The sequence below is a fragment of the Aulostomus chinensis genome, chromosome 12, assembly GCF_037954235.1.
Source record: "Aulostomus chinensis isolate RoL2024-O1b breed Wild chromosome 12, RoL_Achi_v1.0, whole genome shotgun sequence".
NCBI lineage: Eukaryota > Metazoa > Chordata > Actinopteri > Syngnathiformes > Aulostomidae > Aulostomus > Aulostomus chinensis.
The window spans coordinates 13,389,307-13,411,975 of NC_141331.1; the positions used below are offsets into that span (position 1 = coordinate 13,389,307).

The 22,669-nt window shown below is 42.6% G+C and overlaps 1 protein-coding gene across 2 annotated transcripts in view; it reads right to left on the reverse strand.

Moving 5' to 3' along the window:
- Nucleotides 1–2,116: 2,116 nt before the first annotated feature.
- dachd (dachshund d) overlaps nucleotides 2,117–22,669 on the reverse strand; it is a 105,831-nt gene continuing 85,278 nt past the window's right edge. For both annotated transcript variants that reach the window (XM_086220261.1, XM_086220260.1), the window contains exons 8-12: nucleotides 12,482–12,627; nucleotides 8,932–9,079; nucleotides 8,548–8,691; nucleotides 6,690–6,758; nucleotides 2,117–2,257 (exon numbers count right to left, since the gene is read on the reverse strand). In XM_086220261.1, the coding sequence (XP_086076387.1) occupies nucleotides 2,220–2,257; nucleotides 6,690–6,758; nucleotides 8,548–8,691; nucleotides 8,932–9,079; nucleotides 12,482–12,627 (545 nt within the window). In that variant the 3' untranslated portion in view covers nucleotides 2,117–2,219. The remainder of the gene's footprint in view (nucleotides 2,258–6,689; nucleotides 6,759–8,547; nucleotides 8,692–8,931; nucleotides 9,080–12,481; nucleotides 12,628–22,669) is intronic.

Consider the following 22,669-nt stretch of genomic DNA (forward strand, 5'->3'; position numbering starts at 1 on the left):
CTTTCTAGAAGACCGTTCTGGAAACTTCCAAATGAAAATACGATGAGAACAATTCATGGTGATGTTTTCTCACATTGTAGAACACCAGCAAACAAAATAAATTCTAGCTGGGAGAACACATGAAATCATTTATTTACAGAGTGAGCTCGGTCACATCCTCATTTACATACTTTATCTTGAATTTTAGCCTATGCATTTAAAAAACAAAACAAAAAAAACACACGTGGAAGTCAAAGGATACACACCCACACACACTCGGTGGAAAGAAAGGAAAATTCACGCAGGACAATCTTATCATTTCAATACTGGCACATTTTGTCGCTGCTATACAAAGTGAAGAACAATATGCTCATTCATTTCTGTACAGTTGGGTAGAGTTTACCTGGCAGGCCCCACATACAGACAGTTGAAAAGACTGATTGTAAATGTCACAAATGCCAAAAACAGAATCACAGAAAAAACAAGCACCAACCCCCCCCCCCCCCCCCCCCCCCCAAAGAAAACCCACTTTTATCAGATCTGCAAGTTACTGTGTAGGTGGCCTTTCCAGTATCGAGCTGTAACTCTGGAATGTTAAATCATGTGTGATTTCCACGCCTCTGCACCAAGTGTGTCCTTGAGCAACAACTCACATCGTTTATCATCAACATGTTAACTTTATTTGAATTTGAAGTACAATGAAGAGATGATTCGAAAAAGCTATATAAGTTATCAGTGACAACAGACACTCCATTGAGAACGAAATTTAAAAAAACAAAACAAAACAAAACAAAACAAAACAAAACAAAACACCACATCTGTGAACATGAGACACTCGTCTTCCTCCTCTCCTGATTGTAACACATACGGTCTAACCTGCTTTGCAGTTACTGACATCAGCTTATGTCTAGAGAATATACATCAGCACTGAAATTCAAAAGTCTTTAGGTAAAAGTAACAGGAAATCTTCTCTTCGTTTTTTTTGTGTTTATTTTCCATCATAAAAACTTGTGTATGAACAGAGATTTGTAATTCAATGGCATTCAGTTGGAAAAGTTGTGTCATGACTGATTGTTTCAGGTTCTTCAAGCTGATCATAATTTTCATTTCTTAAAAATAAAAACACACGAAAGAAAACACTGAGAGGTGCTGATTTTTGAGTGTGTCATGACAACAACAACAAAAAGAAAAAAGTACAGTAAATTCCAAGAAATATTACCTCTGTTACAAAGATTACAGTACTATTGACAGTCTTCATTTGGAACAGAAATGTTTGATAATTTCAAAATCGTTTGGGCTTAAGTGAGTCAACCCTAGTATTTGTTCAGCACAATATAGGATTTATTAAATATCATAATTCCAGGACAAACATTTACATGCCTGCATGCTTTCTCACCAAAAATGGCAGCTATAGGAAAGAATGATGGCTCAGAAATAGAACGAAACAAAACTGTAGGTTTATATAAATGGCGGTATTGTTTGCCTAATAGCTCTACTGCATACACAATACCTCGTAACGTTATATACACATACCTTATCAGTCCACTTCCCTATCATTAGCATCACATCTTGTATGTACAACAATGGTAAAAAGGAAACTTGATTGTATTTGTCATCTAATTTAGAAAACATGAAAATCAAACATCTCTTTTGATGAACACATGGATCCTTTTTTTTGTTTGTTTGTTTTTTTTTTTTAATTTTTTGTCTTTTTTAATTTTCTTGCTCACATTGTTCATCTCGGTTTTGAGCTTCGTAAAATTCAATTTGAAATACAAAACAGAACTTCAGTGGAATTTCCTTTTTCGAAGCGTTCTGAGAGACAGTATAAAAATCTTCAGTGCTGTGAATTGATGGGTTATTACCAACCGTGTACCATGGGTACGTTTGACTGTGCTCAATATATATGTTTAGTTCATACATCAGAAGCTGCTTCATCAAACTAACTAAAGTTGGCCCCCTGGGAGAAAAAAAGACTCCTTCTTATTCTACATTCAAACACACACCTCCTCCAGCATTTGGGTGAACACAGCATTTCCATTGAACTCCTACAAGCAGCTCGACTCCTTCTCCACGACTAAACCACCCTGGATAATGACTCTTGAGAATCTTCTTTTCTTTTTTTTTCTTGTAACAATTTTGTGTGTGTGTGTGTGTGTGTGTGTGTGTGTGTGTGTGTGTGTGTGTGTGTGTGTGCGTGCGCGTGTGTGTTTTGTTTCCTCCAGCTCCTGGTGGCCTTATCAGTACATCACTGTGGTTTTCAGGAACAGTCTTCCATCTGCAACAGAGGACACACAGGAGCCCAAAAAAATTAGCCGACAGCTATCATCCCTGCTGACGCCAATTCAGGATGTGACTGTTGATGAAACGTGACTTCCAAATGTTGCCCTCTAGTCTTTGGATTTAAGGAGCGTTACTATGGATTTAAAGCGATGCAGGGATAAGGTAAAGTGAGACACCATGGCGGCTACGATTAAGACCGCCGTACAATGGGACAGAAAATTACTGTTGCGACAACTGAGTCATTTATCGGATTATCTCGATGGTGTCAGGTAGAAATAATCCACTGATCTTCACTTCAAATTCTACGATTATGTGTTTTGTTTGAGTGTGAGATTGTTATTTCACTCAGCAACAATCCGGCTGTAAAGCAATAAGCACACCTGTGTTTAAGGGGGCTCCTACTTTTTCCCTCATGGGGCCAAAACTGAAGCACAAGAGTCGCCACTTGGTGATGTTTGTAACGCCAAATGGTTTAGAATCAAAATCAAAATAAACTGACAGCTTCACACTTCCTGATTCAGGGACAATAACCTTCTCTTTTGGAAGATGCTGCTGCTACTTTACAGGACGATGTCTTAAAAGTGCAGTTGAGCGTAGCGTCGTTCTGTCGCCTGATCAAATTATACGAAAGTAATCAATAATCCTATATTTTTACTTCCCAAATTGACCCAGCATAAACAAAGATTTACAGTTGATTTCTAAAATTTATTTTTTAATTTTTTTCTTTTATCATTATGCCCGTGTTGATTGACTGAATGTATTTTTTTTTTACACTTTAGGGCACCTGAGGCAGGCCAGTCCTGGCTGGTGGACCCTACATCGGCCGGCCATCTCTCCTGCTCCTTTCAAAATCCTGCACTCTCTCCTAAAGTGACATTTCCTGCAAGGGAATAATGTTTATCGAAAACGACACACATTCCTCTGTTGCGTTATCTCCAGACACCTCCAACCTAACGAGCTTTGTCCATTTTCAGCGAACAGTCTTGTCTGAGTGTTCGCCTGAGCGAGCAGCGCTCCTCTGATGCTGAGGCTGGTAAAAGCATCTGTTAGGCACCGTTCAGCAGCATGGATGACGTTTATTACCTCCGTCTGCCGGAGGAACGCAGGAGTAATGCCTTTAAAGAAGCACACGTCTCTATGGCAGTGCCGCTAAATAATTCAACGTTCAAGACAAACGCATACAAAGGAATTTAGTGGTGTAAGTTGTTGGACATGACACAAGCAGCGCAGGACATCAGGCGCAACATTTGACTCCTGCTCAGCAGAGACGTGGAGGTCTTCCACGTCCGAGTGGGTTATTTCTGATTAAAAAAGATATACAGCTCAGAATCATTACGGTATCTACAGTTTATCAATTAGTCCAGCCAATCGGTGCAAAACAAAGGCTTGTTGTGTGTGTGTGTGTGTGCGTGTGTGTGTGTTGTGACAGTGGGGAGGGGTTGGGTGTACAAACACACAGGCTAATTACCCAGCAACGCTGTATGTAGGTCTCAGAGGTATTGCACTCAGGCTGCCTCGATTCAAGCAACCAAGTTGTGTGTAGGAGTCATTACAGCATGAACGCAGCGCCACGAAGAACACGAGGGGGCCGTTGGAGAACGCTTGTGACGACTAGCGCGAGATGGGATACACAGCGCGTTGAACACACGGACGAAATATCTCACGTCTGCCTGCCAGTTGCCAAGGGGACGTGAGGTATCGCGGCGCTTTCCCGCTCGGAGACGAGGAATCGCTGAGGCTGGTTTCGGAATGGGAGCGTAACGTTAGTGCAAATGTTGAATCATCCGCTTACAGAGACAAACTGGTGACGTCTTGACACGTTGTTTTATGAACGAGCCTCTCATTAAAATATGTTAAAACTTTAGTATTTTTATATTCAAATCAAGATGAAAAGTTCATTAAAGAGAATACATATTTCATTAGATGCTAAATAAAACAAAGGGAATTTTTGGCCTCTCTCAGCACAAAATTCCTTTGAAAGATTAATTAATACATGTAAATTATGCAAATTATGCCCATGCAAATATTTTATGAAGACAATTAAGGGATCCATTAATTACAGTCTTTTTTGCTTCAGTGACATTCATTCATTTAATTTTAATTTCACTTTAACTGTTTTGATGTTTAATCTTGCAACAAAGAACTTTATCTCCGCGCACAGGGTCGTGTAAACTCGCCACGTTGAGTAGGGACGCGGCGGGGGGAAAGCCGAGACGATAGCGGAGAAAGATATTCACAAGTGCACGGTTGCCAGGCAGTACACTGGCGAGGTGCAGTCCCAGCAGCTCGCCTGCCAGTGAAAAGACCCACATTCCCTCTTGGACCTGATTCAAAAACACTGTAAAAGCAATTAATAAACACAGACTGTGTTAATATTGCAGAATTAGAGAAGTGTGACAAAAGACAAATAGAAATAATTAGTTCGCTAAAATTATGCCCTCATTATTTTTCCCCTCTCTCTCTCTCTCTCTCTCCCTCTCCCATTCGACTGCCTGGGTTTGGAATATACCAACACATTTCTCTCGGCTTTCATGCAAGTGATAGGCTGGCTTTTCCCTCCTTTTTTTTTTTTTGCCTGTGTAATTTATCAAAATCTTTTTTTTCCTTTTTTTTGCCATTTGAGGTTAATTATACTGCGAAGCTTGCGGAGCAGAGCAAAGGAGACATGGGTGGCAGACGAATGCTCCTATAATGGAACAAAAACACAAGCAGCGGCCCCATTTTCAGACACATTCAAATCTTTAAGGCAATGATATGAGTGACTTGATGGCATCTGATCTCTTTCACCTAGCCCCCGTTGAGTGCACACACACAGACACCTGTGTGCGCGCGCACACACACACACACACACACACACACACACACACACACACACACAGAAATGATATATTTTGTAGCCACAAGAAGTAAATTGTCCCCTCAGTTTGCGTCCATGCTATAATGATGACTTGTTCCCACTGTCTGAGTGATGATACACTACCTGTTCCCTCAATTTGGCTCGTTTGTGACCATGAGATAGAACGTATTTCCTGTAAGTTTTTTTCATTTTAGGTCACGGAATATAATTCACTCCCACAATCAGATGAATTTGTAGCCACAAATGTTCCCTAAAGTCACTTCATACGTGTCTTCCCATTACTTGCCGACATAATCAGTTTTATTGAACTAGTTCCAGTGGTATCCAACTAGTTAGTGGGAAACAAGCTAAATCGCCCGCTCACAAATGAACGAAAATGTGGGAACGAGTTATATTTTATGATCCTATTCATCTTCTCCCTTTCTCACAGACAGGAAAACAAACCACATGTCTAAGCAGGACCCTGTCAAGAGCTCCCTCTTCATATAAGTGTAAAATTAAAGCGGCTAAATATACTAATTTGGTATGAAATAAGGGGCTATAATTATGTTGTATCTGGAAGCTATCTTTGTATTGAAATGATGACATATGAATTTCCTTTTTTTGGACATCAAACTCCTTCAGATCCCTGCAGTGACTGAACGACATTTAATTAAGGAAGGAGTCATCGTTTCTCTTTTACTCTTCTTTTTCCACAAATATCACTTCAAGTCCCGACTAATCAAACATGAAAGAGTTAAAAAAAAAAGGGGGGATCTAACTTATTCTGCATGCAAAGATGAACATTTCCTTTACTTTCTTTTTTTCCCACAGCAAATTACGTGGAGCGTTTTCAGGGATAAATTGGGACCTCTAACGCTGATAAGGGCGGTTCTGAGCAGACGAGCGGCCGAGGCATATTAAAGGAAGACGTTGGCGTGATAATGAGGATATTCAACCTCTGCAAGGTGTCTTGTATCTGGGTAAACACAGATAGCAGACAGTCTATTGAGGTTATCACTAGAGCGCCCTTCCCCAAACACACAGTGCTGCACCCCCAAGGCTAACAAACAAACAAACCATTAAAAATGTACAAGGCTTATTCATAAAATGGATTGATTTGGCCTGTTTTATTGCTGTCAAAGGGGGGATTCCGCTGCTTTTTTGTGGTTTTATGACTCATTAGTGTTTCCTGAGCTGTAAACAAACCACTTCTTTTCGTTCGAGACCTTCTATGTTTCACGGTTTTTACCTACGAAGATCGTTTCCCCTGAAAAGCAGCAAAACCACAAAAAAAGTCAAGAGAAAAAAAAACAACAAAACAATATTATCTCAACAGAAAACCAATGATCTTGACCTAGTGCTGTGGCCCAGATGGTGAGCTGTATGCCTGAACAGCAGGCACAGAAACACTAATGTTCATAAACTGAAGCTGTGTGTATGTGTGTGTGTGTATAAAAGAGAAAGAGGAGGGGTGTGTGTGTGTGTGTGTGTGTGTGTGTGCGTGTGGGGTAGGGACAGAGAGAAAGAGAGCAAGAGAGAGAGAGAGAGAGAGAGAGAGAGATTTATTGTCTCATCTGAGCCCCTGTACCTTGTATTGTCCTTTCAGCATCTGTTCTTCCACTGCTGCGGTCACTCTCCATCTCAGGGGTCAGAGAGTCTGAGAGAAGAGAGGGATCACCACCGTTAAACATCCCTGACATCCACCTATCACAACGCCAGTTCCACAGCATCGCTCATTCAAAACAAGAGGCCCAGTCTCCACGCCGTAGCTCTGATGCATGATGTGAGATGGGGAAATAAACACAATAAATCGATATAGGAACCAATTACCGCTATTCAGTACACACTTATCTTGTTGATGCAAATTCAATGTCATTATTTAAAATCATACTTTGAAAATTGTACATTCCTTTCTGGCATGTCTAAACCCAACAACACATCCTATTTGATGTTTCTCAACTCTTAATGTTGTAAACTCACTTCATCTGGATCACCAGCTGCCAACAACTGTATTCAAGTTTGGTCACTGAGAAAATGCAGCTGCTTCCATCTTATTCTTATGAATCGTTTTTGGACATTACATTTGGGTGTTTTCTTTTTCTTTTTCCTGTGCACACTTAAAGAAAATCACACGTCAATTTAATATGTACAAAAAAACCCCTATGTGAAATGCATGCTTGAACACAGCTGGTGTGTATTTATTGGCAGAATAACTCAAAAGTTAAAGGAGGGATTTTGATGACATTTGGTGGAATGAACAGTAATTTTAGTTGTGTTTCCGTTGACTGTTTTAGAAACTCGGCTGCCCGATGCCTATTTTTCTCAGAAGATGGCAACGTTGGTAACGCTTCACCTGTAGTCATCGGCTAGCAAAACTTGGAGCGAGGTCTGGAGGAATTAGTTTCAGCTGTACAAACTGAAATGGATCTTTGGTTGCCGTCATGTTGCTGGTGTCTGGAGGTGAAGGCAAACTTCAGGATGATGCCGACAGAGGTCACAACGTCAGAGCTTATTCCCAAACACATTTACTTTACAGAAACGGGGAATCAAGCTCAACCAAGCGTAAACATTTTTTATAGTGAAGTTTTCTGAGGTGCTACTGCATCACCAAGTGTTGATGGAAACACAACTAATGACAAGAGAAGAGCAAACCAGTGTAACATCTGGTGCATCGGGGTTTGTGTCCACAGTGGGTTTTTTTTTCCCAGGGTCAGCTGGAAACAGCACTAGCATAGGTGTCATGTTTCTTGGACAACAAATCATCAACATATTGTATGACTGTTTGTTGCATGGCTCCTTTGCTGGTGTTACTGTACGAGTATATTTAGTGTTTCTTTCACTATGATTAACAACATGATTCTCGCTTTCATGCTTTCTATGAACAAACTCAGAAACGGCGACGTCTTGCTGTCATCGCTCGGTCTGACGGCGTGTGTAGGAATGTTACGATCTGATGGCTGATGGACAAATCACACCTCTAACACCCAGTGATGACCTCCTCCCAGAAAAGGCTTTTTTCTTTCTCTATAATCTATTCGACATATTTAGTTTGAGATAATCAGATTTGTCAAGAACAAACCCCTCAAAGCCAAAGGAGAAAAAGAGGACACTGACACTGGAAATTCAAACTGTTTAAGCTGAAGTGGTCTTTGTGGAGGCCAGAAAAGCTGGCGTGCTCTGAAACCCGAAGCACTTTTTTTTTCCAGAGGTAGCAGCAGGTGCCGGCTCCTTAGAAACAAATGGCCTCCGAAAAAACCCCAAAACAAAACACTATGTGCAGCGTTGCTGCATTATTCAGAGTAAAAACTCTTGTATTGATTGCAGCTATACATGTCAACCTCATGATAAGCATCATTTATGAATCTCTGGATTGCTCGTATTTCTTACAGGAAGACATCTTGTTTTTAAAGAGTGAGATGTAACTGGATGCGTGTGCGGCGTCTGACCGTTGAGTGAGCGCATGCTGTCGGTGGGCGACGGCTGCTTCAGGGTCTGCTCGGCTTGCTCTCTCCTCTTGGATTCGTATTCCAGAGCTTCCTGGAGTTTCCTCTTGGCCTTCTTCTCCTTCTTCAGACGCTTCTGAATGATTGCTGCAATGATGGGGAAAATAAAAGAGACCTCAGAATCGTATTGTAGCAGTGTAGCATGGCGTCACCCCTCTCTCTCAATCTGTCTCTGAAATCATTCACCTGCATGAAAAAAAGAAAATCTTCATTAACTGTAAGCAGGAGTTGAAGGCATGCGTGCGCGTACACACACAGACACATACACACACACTTGCTGCTGATGGGGGGGGGGGGGCATAGTGCCAGGTAGTCGTCAGGCAGTACCTCTGTTCTTCTGCTCCATGGCGAGCTGCTTTTCAAGGGTCTCCCTGAGCTCCCTCTCTCTGAACAACTCCATCTTCAGCTCCGTCTTCTCCAGCTGCACCTGCTTCTCCTGAGCCCGCGCGTTATCAATTGCCACTTTGAGCAGGCCCTGCACACACACACATAACTATATTTATATGGATGTATACACACGTGCAAATATGCAGAAAAGCCACAGAAGCGCGTGGGGGGGTGGAGCGATGTGGGCTATTTAAAAGCTTGAAGATGAAGAGACAGTGAACCACGATGAAATATGTCACAGCTCAGTAGAAGTCGCGAAGCAAAGCTGCTGCATTTTTCCTCTCAGGCTTGGGGTTTTCTCAACAAAGACGTCGTTACCTTTTACCAAGACACCTCACTCCACCACAGCTGCACCTCCGCTGACATGAATGCGGATGTGTTTTTGTAACATTCCTTTCCAAAAACAACGATTAAAGACAGTGGGCGCTGAAGTAGCAGGCATGTCTGACCCCTGTGAAATGCGAGCAAATAAAGCGATGCGCGATGAGAAAAAAGAAACTAGTGGAGACGAATCAGCCTCTGCAGCACATTTTCAATCTCCTCACACAGCACAGCAGGAATGAATAATATGAATGACAAGTATCTCATCATGTATCAATTACATTACTGCCATTGCAAATATACTCCTGACAGTCCTGAATTGAAAGATACTGCGTTCTCACTCCAAAGCAGCAAAGCAGCCATTTTCATCACAATTACTCCCCATCCACCCACAATTATATCCAATACACTGGGCTATATCTTACTAATTGTTGCTTCTTCTGACCCCAATTTACTCAACATTGCTTTATCTTCATTTTCTGCTTGGTTTCATTTTGTTGATTTGTATATAAATATTCAAAGTGAAGATCATTATCAAAGATGACTTAGCGGAGGGTTGGGAGCTTGCGACGGGTTTACTTTGGCTCTCTAATTACCACGCGAAGCCGAAGGAGAGGCAGGGCTCTGATGGCGGTGCTACCAGTGCAACGAGAAGGGTACACGTCATTACACCCAAGACAGGCGGAGGCACATGATTTCATTTTTCTGAATGAGGGTGTTTGTGCTGACGCCTAAATGCCTCTCAAACTAGATGAGTGAGGTTCAGGTTTGCTAATTTACTCATATTTCTTGATTCCTAATGCTCATGTTGAGCTAACTGGATTATTTGGAGTATTTGGACGACGTGTATCAAAGTACAAGCGCTTTTTAAGCTGTGGTTAAGAAGAGTTTTCAGGTCTGTGCACTTTATTGAGGGAGGCTGCAAAAATTCTGGGAATAATCAAGATTGGAACCTTTCCATGGGAATAAATGAGAATAAACAAGAGAATTAAGGAGGGAAAAAATTAGGAAATGTGCTAATTTATATTAAGCTTGTCATTAAAAAAAAAAAAAAAAGGAAATTTGAATATTTCTTCTCTCAACAAGCAGATATGACTGCAGAATTACATTTTGACTCCATTTATTTGTGAGTACAGCTTTAATGGATTAATTCATTTACATGTAACAACCAAAAAACATGACTGCTCACAATTCAATAGTTTGTGTAGTAAACATTAGCCCAAAGTTGCAGTTTATTTCTGGTAATTCCCATGAACGCCCCGGTAACTCCTGTATATTTCCCTGGAAAGTTTACAAACTCTACATTTAAACAAAAATATCTGTGACTTCTACTCTTTACAAGCTTGTTTCAATGCATTTGAGCAGAATTATCAATTATTTTGATTTGGACTGGTCAAGACTGACCTCAGCCAGAATGGACATAAACGATAAAGACGTCTCCTTGTTGTTTCCCTGTCATCCACATTTAAATCATCCTGTTCAAGGATTAACTGGACCCAAAGGGTGTTTTTTTTTTTTTTCAAACTTCATCTTAAATTGGAAGGTCTTCAAATGAAATGATATTATGTTATATGAGTAAGACTTTGGTATTTTTTTTATTTTTCCTTGACTGAAGAAGTTTAACCCTGGTGAATCATATTTGATAAATGAGTTTCTGCCACCTCAAAGTCATCAGTGAGATTTTTTTTTTTTTGTCGAGTTGAATGCTTTAGTCCGTTTGAAAAGAACTGAGCACAATAAAAAAAAAAAGTCATTCTACTGATTCCAACAATTCGATGTTCAGTGAGGATGATTTCAGTTCAGAATGACTCGTACGCTTTCCTCTCACCTGCTGCTTAACATCCTTCCATTGAAAAACTGGGGCAGTATCAGTTACCTCTTTCAGTAATAAGCCACGGCTGGAGAGGAGTGTCCTTCAGCTGAATCCTTGTCTTATCGTTTGTTCATGTGCGACAGGGAGGAGGGAAAAGTTCCGACCTCTGAATAGCCTGCCGAACCCAGAATATCACACCGGTAAAGTGGGACGCTTTTGAGAGCTCATGGAAGTTGGTTCGACGTCACATGGCAGCGTTTGCGGTGAAAGAAGGGAAATGGACAAATATATCTCGTCTTTGTTAATTGAGGTCATACTCATTAGCCCAGGTGATTGTGAATTCCTCCTGTAGCTAGTTTTTTGAGAAGCTAATGGGATGTTAGCCTTCTGGCTAGCCCAAAAAGGTTCCCTATCCGACCCAGCTCAGATACCTAACATTACCCAGCACAGGTCACCAACTGGCTGAATTAAATCCTTTTTCATTTATATGGGCAAGCAGATTGTCATTTTTCTGTATTCAGACAACAGAGGTAGAGTTGATTTGTTCAGGGACTTTGCCTCTTCTGTTATGAGCAAGGGGAGAGCAGACAGAGAGATGATGAAGAGCTACAGGAGAGGTATCAGTTAGACAAATATGACACACAGTTACCACACTTTGTCTCACAATAGAAGCACAGGTGACCCCGGGGTCAGTCCATCTTTTAAGCTGAGTAAGTCATTACAATCTACAGCTTCATCAAGGCTGTTACTTTCTCTGAGGGCTCAGGCTGAACTCATTTTATTTATTTGGGATTCCAGATGTGAAATCTGTTTGGTATCTCACATCATTTACTCAGTGTACTCTGATATAAAGGCCGCAGCCTGGTCTACGACCCCAAGGTCTCAAGAACCTGAGAGGACAGGATTTGCCATAAGCAAACTATGGGTTGACTGTTGCTGGCATGATGTCTATATAATCTATAATATTCCATCAGGTGTGTGTGTGAGAATATGGGTGTTAGTCACTGGCAGTCAAAAGACATCTATGTGGGATGTCTGGAAGACACTGAAATGAGTTAAAAAAACATCAAACCTGTTGTCATTACTCTACATCTGCTGTGGTAACCAAACTGCCACCTTCACTGAAGGAACTGCAGTGGTGATTTGACCATCAGGCTGTTTGAAACACGTTGGAACACTTTTCAAACTTGACTTGGAAAAGACAGCAAAGCAACAAAATGCTTGATTTTTTGGCACCAGGGTGGTTCCAAAAATGACAAATATGTAACGATGATCTTAAAATCATGCAGATGGGGGGGGGGGGGTGGAAGCAAAACACACTAATGAGTGCTGGTAGTCTGGTCAGAGGGGCGTTACCTGTATGTTGGTGAGGAGGGTCTCTATTGACGACAAGCCATCTGGGAAGAGGAAAGGTGAGGGGAAGCCAGGAGGGAGAGCCTGCCCAGCCAGTGACAACCTCTCGTAACTGTCTCTCGCTGTCGGGGTGCACATGGGGTTGTCATCTGCAAAACAAATGCAAGCAGAAAATCTGTTTAATGATTCATAAAAAGAAATACTAAAAGCACATCTATAAAGATGCTACTTTTTGGCGACGCTGACACGTATTGACCCTCACTTAAATTGATCAAACGCAGTGACTGTATTGATCCCCCCCCTCAGGGGCAGAAGAGTGCACGGGGGCACGGGGGTCCCTTAGAGATTCCTTTGTATTGCTTCTTCTAACTGCTTGCCGGGGTTAACCAATATCAACCGGGACATAAATCCAGCTACCCCCCCTTTTAAGAGAAGTCATGTGGACACCCAAATCAGAAGCAGGCCTGCAGCTCGACCCCAGAGGCTCGGGCTTCCTTTGTGTACGCACGCACGGGTGTCTGTCAAACCTAGGATGACATCATGCTCCATTCATCACAGGCAGAGGGGTAGGGCCCTGCCATCTGCTGTCCAGCCTCTCCACCGGGCCTCGGAGGAGGAAAGAGGAGCGGGAGAGGGAGGGAGGGAGGGAGGGAGGGAAAGGGGGAGAACACGGGAGGCAAACATCCACAAACACACAGTCTGGTCAAACTACAAGAGTGTGTTATACTGGGCCACTTCATCAGATCACACACACACACACACACACACACACACACACACACACACACACACACACACACACACACAAACACATGCTTTTGTCTGATGAGCTTTTATTAAACTTGTAATCATTTTTGCAGCATCTCCTCGGGAAACTGCATCATTCCATTGTTAATTTAACGAGGGAGGAAAAGTTGTATTTGTAATGCAGACGCCTGGCTGTGTGTGGTGCACGCCACCTCTCTCCGCTTTCATCCAGTATTCATATCTGTTTATGTGGCGGGCTGAATCTTGTACAAACAGCGAGTGGAGCTGAACAGCCCCTGCCTCTCCCTCCCATCAATATTCACCGATGCCAGCCAAGTGCCGGGAACAGCTGGTCCTACATTAATTAGTTTAAAGTATTTATTTCACCCATCCTCAGAGCAGATTGAGCAAAAACATTGGAGATTATTTCAAGCATCTGCAAATGCCCTGGAAACATCTCGGCGCCAAAAGTTGGAGTGTTAGGATTCACAGTTTAGGTTTGTAATTTGGATTTTTTTTTCTTCCCTTTCCTGAGAGAAGATGGTGAAATATGCGCCGCTGGTCCGTGGAGAGAGTAAACAACCTTTCTCCTCTTTCAGATGGAGTTCACTCCTGTTGATTAATTAGAATGGATGGTTGCCTAATGGATTAAAATTTGTTTATAATTTGACTTCATAAAAATAATGAATTGCCTACTTTTAAGAAGCCACTCTTGTGGAAATTTGTTTTGTTTGGCGCAGCGCTGTCTGCTTTTTTGGAGGCGGGCGCCTGCATGATATGAAATGCGCTCGGTGACACAACATGAAAGTCTCATTTTATCTCAATAAAATACCTAATCAAAGATCAAAAGCATTACAGTTGGCTCCAGCTCAGGTTGATATAGATGTATTGCATGCATTATGTGCATGCATCACCCACCTCCAATAAAATCACCATAACAACTAGAGACGTTAGTAGACCTCGGGGAAAGGTCTGCTGTTGTAGCTTTGTAATTGATTTGTACTGTAGGCACTTTGTCCCTTATTTAGAGTTGGCATTAATCATAAATCATTGCTTTAACAAACTCCAGCTTCCCACTCAGCAGGCCTCCCCTCAACACAACGTTGGATCACACGGAATATTTGATGGCTTTGTTGCAGGGGAAACAACCTGTCATGCTCTGGGAAAAGCAAACAGCATGTTTTGTTCGACAGACGAGCGTACAGCACCTCTTGTCAGATAACATTTCCACCAGGAGCTTTTCATAAATACCGGCGTTTTCAAATTAAAAAAAGACAGAAAAAAGAAAAAGAAAGAAGAAAGAAAAGGGAGGCTAATAAGTGACTAATTCAATCAATATAATCAGAAGTGGCTTTATGAAACTCAAACGTAAATTCCGGCAGAACATGATCCAGATCTTTGCTTCTAATGCCATCGACCCCCCCACCCCCTCTCTATCTCTCTCTTTCGCGCTGTTGGCATGTGTTTGCATGTTTATTTCTCACCATCGCTTCAGAATCATTGACTTCAACTTAATTACAGCGACAGGAGTGATGGGGGCCTGTGGAACGGAGAAATCTGTTTCCAGGTGATATTTCTCCACTAGCAAGGCTGCCAACAGCAGCTGTGACAGCCTCTTGTGTCTCTCCGTACGGTGGAGGTACAGTTAAGGCCCGGCTATGAAATACTGTGTGGAAACACACTCGCAGGTCACCCCTGTCACAAATAACATTACATGCGCAACTGTTTCGGCGGATAATAGGAGCCACAAATAAAAATGGGACGCTGTAAATACAATGCATTCTGAATGAAATGCCATAATTTAAAACAACGCCCCCCTCGTCTCTCCGTCCTCCTCCTCCTCCGCCCTGCTCTCAATAGCTGCAGAGGGAGTCCTTGACAGTGTGCTAGCAATGATGAATCACCTATCCAGTTAATTTTCTCACTCCTCATGTGTTGTGCTGCTAAAACAGGAGGCCAGGAATTGACTTGACAAACTATGAATGTAAAAAATATCACTTGGAGGGATCTGGGCTTATCTCCAATTTACATGTTATTAGATTTGTGTTGCAAGTGGCACTTGGACTCCGGCAATGCCGAGGCGAAAAAAAGATAGGGCCACATGATAACCAGAGATAACACATGCCTAAAACCCCACTTGAAAACCTTTGAAAATATTTGATGTGAAGTCGCAGGGAGCAGAGAGAAGCAGAAGAAAAACTGGCCTGATTTAAGATGTGACAGACACACACTGCAATCTGTGGTAAATCTAGAAGAAACCTTGGGAAATTTAGCTGCAATCTCTGGATAAATAGCTGTAATTGACCTTGGGAGTTGAAAATGTGCCATATGTTTCTGGTTCCTGTGTTTGAAACTGGGTCCCTCAGGACATTTCAGATGAGTCCTCACACGAAGGCAGTGTGTGAGAGGGAGGAGAGGAAGATACAGGAGGAGAGAGAAAGAGAGGGGGAGGAAGAGGGAGAGGGAGAGAAAAAGGAGGCGAGGATGCCGGGAATGAGAAAGAGAGATAGTTGGGAGACAGAAGATGGATGGATAGATAGGTGAGGCAGGGTCTGAAGAAAAGGGGGATGCTGGAGTGGAATGGGTGTGCAAAGGATGAAATAGTGACAAAGAGGACGAGAGATGAAGCTAGAGAGAGAAAGAGAGAGAGAGAGAGAGAGAGAGAGAGAGAGAGAGAGCTGGCCAGGCTGTGTGATATATTGACAGGTGAAGCCTTTGTCCTTGCAAACCTGTGTTCCTCCCAGCAGGAGAACTGAATGCTAAACCTGGAGATTGTCAGCACAGAAACACCCGAGCAGGGCGCCCCTTTTCACTGCACAATTACATTTGATTTGACTTGCCAGGGCTGCGGGGAAAAAAACCTTCAAATGGAGTCGTTATGACCTCTCGGACAGCCATTAGCGGCTAACGCAGCATTATTCCACCTGCATTTAAAAGCAGCGGATTTGGAAAATCTTGTCAAGGGAAATATCTGTCTTCTGGTACAAATGCAGCGACGCAGAGCTGTGGGTGGGTGGGGTGGCGGGGAAGGAAAAAAAGTAGTTGCATGCAATTTGAGCACTTTAAGAAAACATGAGCCTTGCTTATTTGGTGAAAGATGTCTGCACTTTGAAAGGTCTTTCAGGTGAAGTATATTCAGTCTTTTGATAGATATCAAGTGTTAATAAACTTGAATATATTCCTTTAGGACTTGCAGGTGCTGTGTGTGTGTGTGTGTGTCCTTGTGTGTGTGTGTTTGTGTGCAGTGAAGAAGGAGAAACATGCTCACAGATGTGGAAAAAAGAAACTGAAATTTTACACACACACACACACACACACACACACACACACACACACACACACACACACACACACACACACACTAATGTGCCCTCATCACATTTAAGCTAATTTCCTTTTCATCACGGAGAGAGGAAAATGAGTGTTTGCCCCATCCCTGCTGGGGGACAAAGTCAAGAGCCCCGGTCGGTTTGGGCTAGATTAACAGGTAACATTTGGCTCCCACTCTCTTATCACAGCATGAAAATCAAACCGTGTGTTTTTTCCCCTTCTATCGCTCTCTCCTTCTTCCCCTCCCTAATGTTCCCTTCACTTAGAGATGAAATCGCTTGCTGCACAAACCCATTTAGAGCGAGGAGAGAAGGTGAGCGGGATAATCAGGCTGGCCACTGGGCCGTGTTTCCTAAATGCTCACCAAAACATTACTGTGCACAGGCATAAAATTAGCGCCGCCACCTTAAAATGTTGACATTTAGCATGACTTTTTGGAGAGTGACACCCTCATATTTTCTTGTTGGATATCATTAAATTTCAACTGCCCTATGGCTGCGCCTTTCCATTAATAACCAATTCAGTGTGTTACTTCTCTCACCACCACCACCACCACCCCTCCTCACCACCATCCTCTCGTTCCCGCTCTCTCTCTTGCCACCTTTTTAAAGTAATGAGTCCATTGCTTTGCCTTAATAAATTGAATCGTATTCTCAAGGCCATATGAAGATAGAGCCACAGATGGACAGGCGGTATGGAGGAAATAACCATAAATCCTTTACTGTCAGAGAGGCAGGCTGAGGTGACAAAAGAAGACTATCGTGATGCTCAATCGGGATCTCAATAAGATTACAAAAAAAAAAAAGACATGGTGATGAAAGGTTGGCTCACTTTTTTCTGGTGTGGACAAAGAACATGTTTTTTACTGCTTTTGTTAGGGAGAAAAAAAACAGATACTATCGATCAAATTTAGGAATGTGGGGCTGCTAAAATCCTTTTAAAAGAAATACTGTCAGGATTTATTGAAGAGTAAGAATCACAATTGGTGCTGGAAAGGTGAGGACAAAGGTGACGGACCTCATAGGATATGTGGGAATAACCCCCGCAGGTCCCCAAAACCGGGTAGGACAGAGTTTAATGTATGTAATTTTTTTTTATTAAATTTTGACACTGACCTGTTGGGACCACTTTGAATTCTAGAGCAGTAAACAAGGAGAGACCAGAGCAGGGACCAGGACACAGAACCCCTCATTTTCCCACCACCAGATTCCCTACCAAGCAGAAGGCAACACGCCTCTCGACCTGTGTGTTGAGCACATGGCCACCACCCCCTCTTATATTTCTGTGACACTCATCAGGTGTTCCTGTACTCTGAGTTCTGTTAGTACTAACCGTGTTCCTAAATGTGCACCTAGTTCATAAGGTGCCTGCACGTGTGCTCATCTGCGCTGGTTTTGGATTGTGACCTCACCCAAATTTGCGCTCCTGAGTAAATCAGACCCTCATCACGTTTGAAGATTACACTGGAACTGATGATCTGCCCTGATATCGTGCAATCATGTCAAACTAACAGAGAAAATTTTTGAACTTTGTAGCGCAAATGATGAAAGTGTGTTTCATCATTTGTTTAAAAAGGAAAAGAGAACAAAACAGAGAAAAAGAGAGAGACAGAGAGATGGAAACTGAGAGATCAAGAGGCGAGGGAGCAGAATCCATGTTGACTTCCATTCTGGAGGAAGATATCTTGTCTTTTTATGCAGCCCATGTCATATTTATTGCATAAAGGTCAGAGTGTTCATTTGTTCAAAGTCAGCGTTTTCCCTCTCTCCTATCCTCCATGTAATAAATGCAGGGGCTGTGTCATTATCGGACCTCTGAGGATTACAGGCTTGGCTGACTGTGATGACTGCATAAAAGCGTACAGGACTTTTGTTTCTGCCAGCGCACACCTTCAAATGAGCTCTTAAAGTGAACAGTAGTGGAGACAAAATGGCATTTTGTAGAGAGGCGATCACAGTGGTAGTACCTGCAAGGAGAAAGGGCGCCAAGGTGAGAAATCCACCAACCTTCGTTTGGACTGTGAGGGGGAGAAACGACACGACAGGCAGGTGGATAGATTTCTGTAATTCAGCTATTGACTAAGAGCCCTGACTGTCAAGAAGATAATACTGGGAGAAGGGTGCTACGGCGAGGCTGTAAAGGTGGTTTAGATTGTCTTTGCATATTGACCTCCGTTGACCAGCACCATTTATTGACAGAAAAATCCAAGAGATTAAATTAGCCTCGGCTATTGATTGGGCATTTTGCCTGAATCATTCCCATTTCAACGGGGGATCATTTGTACTGTATACGCCACTAATCTCTCTGACCCACTAATCATCAAGCCATTTATTTCTCACTCTTTGTTTAGTCCTTCTTTGTTTAGCATTTATTAATTCATTAGAGCGACTCCTCGCGCAGCTTAACACAGGAAGTGACTGGGGAGTCCTGTTTCGACCCGATAGCAATATGCATTCCGCTTAAAAATACGCTGCCGAATATGCACCCGACATCACAATACATATAGCAATTACATATTGATAATTAAGCATTCAAACAAACAAACAGAGAGGAAATCCCCCCCTGTAATCACCAGGTTTTAATAGAACAAGTATTAGCTTGGTGTGCTTGGCCAGATAGCCTGCTGCTAGATCAGAGCGTCGCTGGGTTTGGGTTCGGAGAGGAGGAGGAGGAAGGGGGGGGGGGGGCATGCTGGTGTCATTGCAATCCTAGAGGGAGAAGCTGCTGCTGAACGAGCGTCGACGCCGGCTGGCGCTAATCCAGTGCTGGATATACTTAGCTGCTTTTAAATGAAGATGAAAGCACAAAAGAGGGAAACGGGGAATGTAAACTTTAAAAGGCCTGGCTTAGGAACACTTGCTCTGCTGTAGAAGCTCAAAAAAAATGGATGCAAATCCATTAGTAGTCCTGCTTTCACAGTTATAAAAATACTTAAGGGGCTTTAATAGGAGCGACGTGTTAAACGTGTGGAAATCTGTTTTGATAACATTATTCATAACACTGGCTTTGCCTAGTGTGAATTAATAACACTTCATTTACAGACGGAAGAAAGCCGGCATGGTATTTCCAGTTAAAGAGATTAATTTTTAAACACCTAATTGACAGGCTGGGGTTAGGCAGGATAAGCAACAGACTATAAGGCTGCAGCTGCAAAGTCAAGGTGACTGGAATACTCAGAAAAAAAAGGCTTTCAGACAACAGAATAGAGAGCAGAGAGGGAGGGAGTGGAGAGAATTAGTCCTCAAGCACTTCTCCCTCCGCCCCCTATTCTTCCTCTCTTTATTAGGAATGATTTACTTTCTCAGTGAAAGGATATAAAAGCTCAAGTATAGTGGCGTAATTATCACAGAGTGAAAATTTAAAGGTTTGACTCACAATGTCCTCAAGTCAGCTAACTGTGCTCAACGCTCGGGCGTCCAATTGGTTAGTGTTTTACGGCCTTTACCGAGGAAGAGCACACAAACAGCACTCGACTCTCGGCAAGTCTGTAAACATGATAGACTGTGGCAAAAAACCTACCAGTCCTGGTGTTTACCTTGGCAGAGCCTGGCCCTGGCATGTCGCTAGTATCACTTAATTACTGTTTACATGCAAATATTTAATTATACAAAACACCCAGTGCTGAATGTCTCCGAAAAAAACAAGAGTACAGAAGTACAGAAATACATATTCAGGGTCAACCTTATCTGTCCGCTGCACTGCTAAGATCGGTTTTGAATCACAAATTTGTACATAATCTTCATAATTGTTTAATGCTGTTGTCCAAGGGCGTTGGGATAAACGCGCTCCCACGATCTGCATAACAGCAGATGCTCGGATATGTAAAACTCACCTCAGAGAGCAAGAAGAAGAAGAGGAAGGGAAAAAAAAGGTTATTGTTCAAAACATCAGGACTAAGGAGTGTGATCATTCATCTCACCAGTCAAGAGCGATAGATGATTCCTTTGATTACTGTTTTTTTGACAGGAGAAATATATATATATATATATATATATATATATATATATATGCGAGCGTTGGTGTCTACCGTGCATCTCTGGTATGGCTGAGTAAAGCACTTGTTCATTTGCAGTGAAGGGTAACATGAAACAGGCCTCAGCCTTCTGATGGACAGGGAGATTTCACCTTCGCCAGTGAATGATAATGCATTATTAAATTTGCCTCTCTGCTCACTAGATACACTTAGCTGACCACAGCATATTTATCTCCCCATCCGAGGCTCACATCTTGGCAGGAGAAAGCATTCTGTCACTTTTGAGGCATTTCAAAGATTAAAAAGAACCTCTCTCTTTTCAACGTCCCTAAAAGCACCCCCCCCCCTCCACCACCACCCTTTTTTTTTTTGCAGTGAAATGTGATTAGCAGGAGATGGTGTCACGCAATGGAACATTCATGAGGGGGAGAACAAATATCCAAATGAACTCCCCGTGTCCTGGAGGAATAGCCCCTCTCTGCACCATCAGCAATCTCTCTCACATGGCGTGTGCTGGTGGTGGTGGTGGTGGTGGGGGGAGAGAAATTTGATTGATCCTCTATTGAATTATTTTTTTGCACTCTTTCATTTCAACGGGACGCACTGACAAGTTGTTTGATCATAAAGCATTATTGTCTGCCAAGTCACATTTCAGGGTTGTGATGGCTAATGATCTTGCCTCCTGACTTAGGGAAAGTCAGGTAGTCAGCATGTGTTTGAAGCTGGCAACGCCAAGGACATCGAGGAGGACTGAACAAAACACTATGCATTAAAGTCAGGAAGATGAAGCGAAGGAGCTTACACGGAACATATCGAACTTTTAATGATACTGTACAGGGATAGCATCAATGTCAGGGAAATATTTACCTCCCCTCCCCAGCCCTCCGCTAGAAAAAAAAAAGAAAAAAGAAAAAAAAAGAACTGATGCTGAAACTTTTGCTTGACCCAAAGTCCCCTTGCTTCCTTTTTATGCTTATGCAAAGATGGAGAAGAGCAAAGGCTTCAAAGGCAGGCAGGCAGGCGCGCACGCACGCACACACACACACACGCACACACACACACACACACACACACACACACACACAACCCCCCCCCCCTTTTTAAATCTTTTTCATCTGGTCTACATGGACCCCCTTTTCCCAAATCAACTGGATGAGCCTGATCAGACACGAGTGATCCGATCACAAGAGGACAGCTTTAAATACAGGTGTGAACACACTCGGGGGGGGGGGGGGTGTCCTCTCTCCACATGCACTACATACTTTATTGTGTGAATGTAAAAGCGTCCTGGGCCGAATCAATGGTTTCTTCTGTTAGAAACAGAAATATGTAGATCCAACACTGCAGCATATAATTATTATAATTATCATCATTTTTGTTTTTATTGTTTCACAGTGTAAAAGTCTGATTTTTTTTTTTGAAAGTGTCAAAGAGTTCCATCGCCGGTGCATGAAACATCTTGGGTGTGCTGGTTTGCCTGAAACATGTCGAGGACATAGAAGAGATGTTTTTAATTACTTTTTCACCTGTCAGCCGGATTACACAAAATATTTTGAGGCAGATTTTTTTTCACATAACATGGCGGCGAGGCGAAAGAAGAACCAGTTCAGTTTGGTGACCCGTCTGTTTAACACGGAGTAGAAATGACCTTATTTCTAATATCAGGTTTGGCTGTGGTTGACTGGGCGGAGGCTCTGTGTGCTCACCCATGAGCCTATCCCTCTCCCTGCAATCAAATACAACAAACAATAAAACGCACAGATCATCATTTTCTGTTAAAAAAAAAATCTATGTTTTTCACCCCTTTCCTCCCAAATTGTCCATCGTCAATATCTCACTATATTTTTAAGTTGTCTTGGTTGGCGCTCCGCTGTAGATGCTTCCTTGTCGCCAGCACATTCTCGCCTGGCAGCAATGAGTCCCACCAGGGGGATGCGGGAGGATAAGGCCACCCCCCCACAAACTACTAACAACCACAAAACTGTCCAAAACCACAGTTTCTGGTCTGACTTTTTGGTTGAGGTAAGGCCTCACCTGGTCCTCTCAGACAGACGTGAAGCAGAGAGAAAAACATCAGCTGCGTCCATTGTGGTCTGCTGGGTGATTGCTCGGATGATAGCAGGTATGAAAGGGTGCACCTC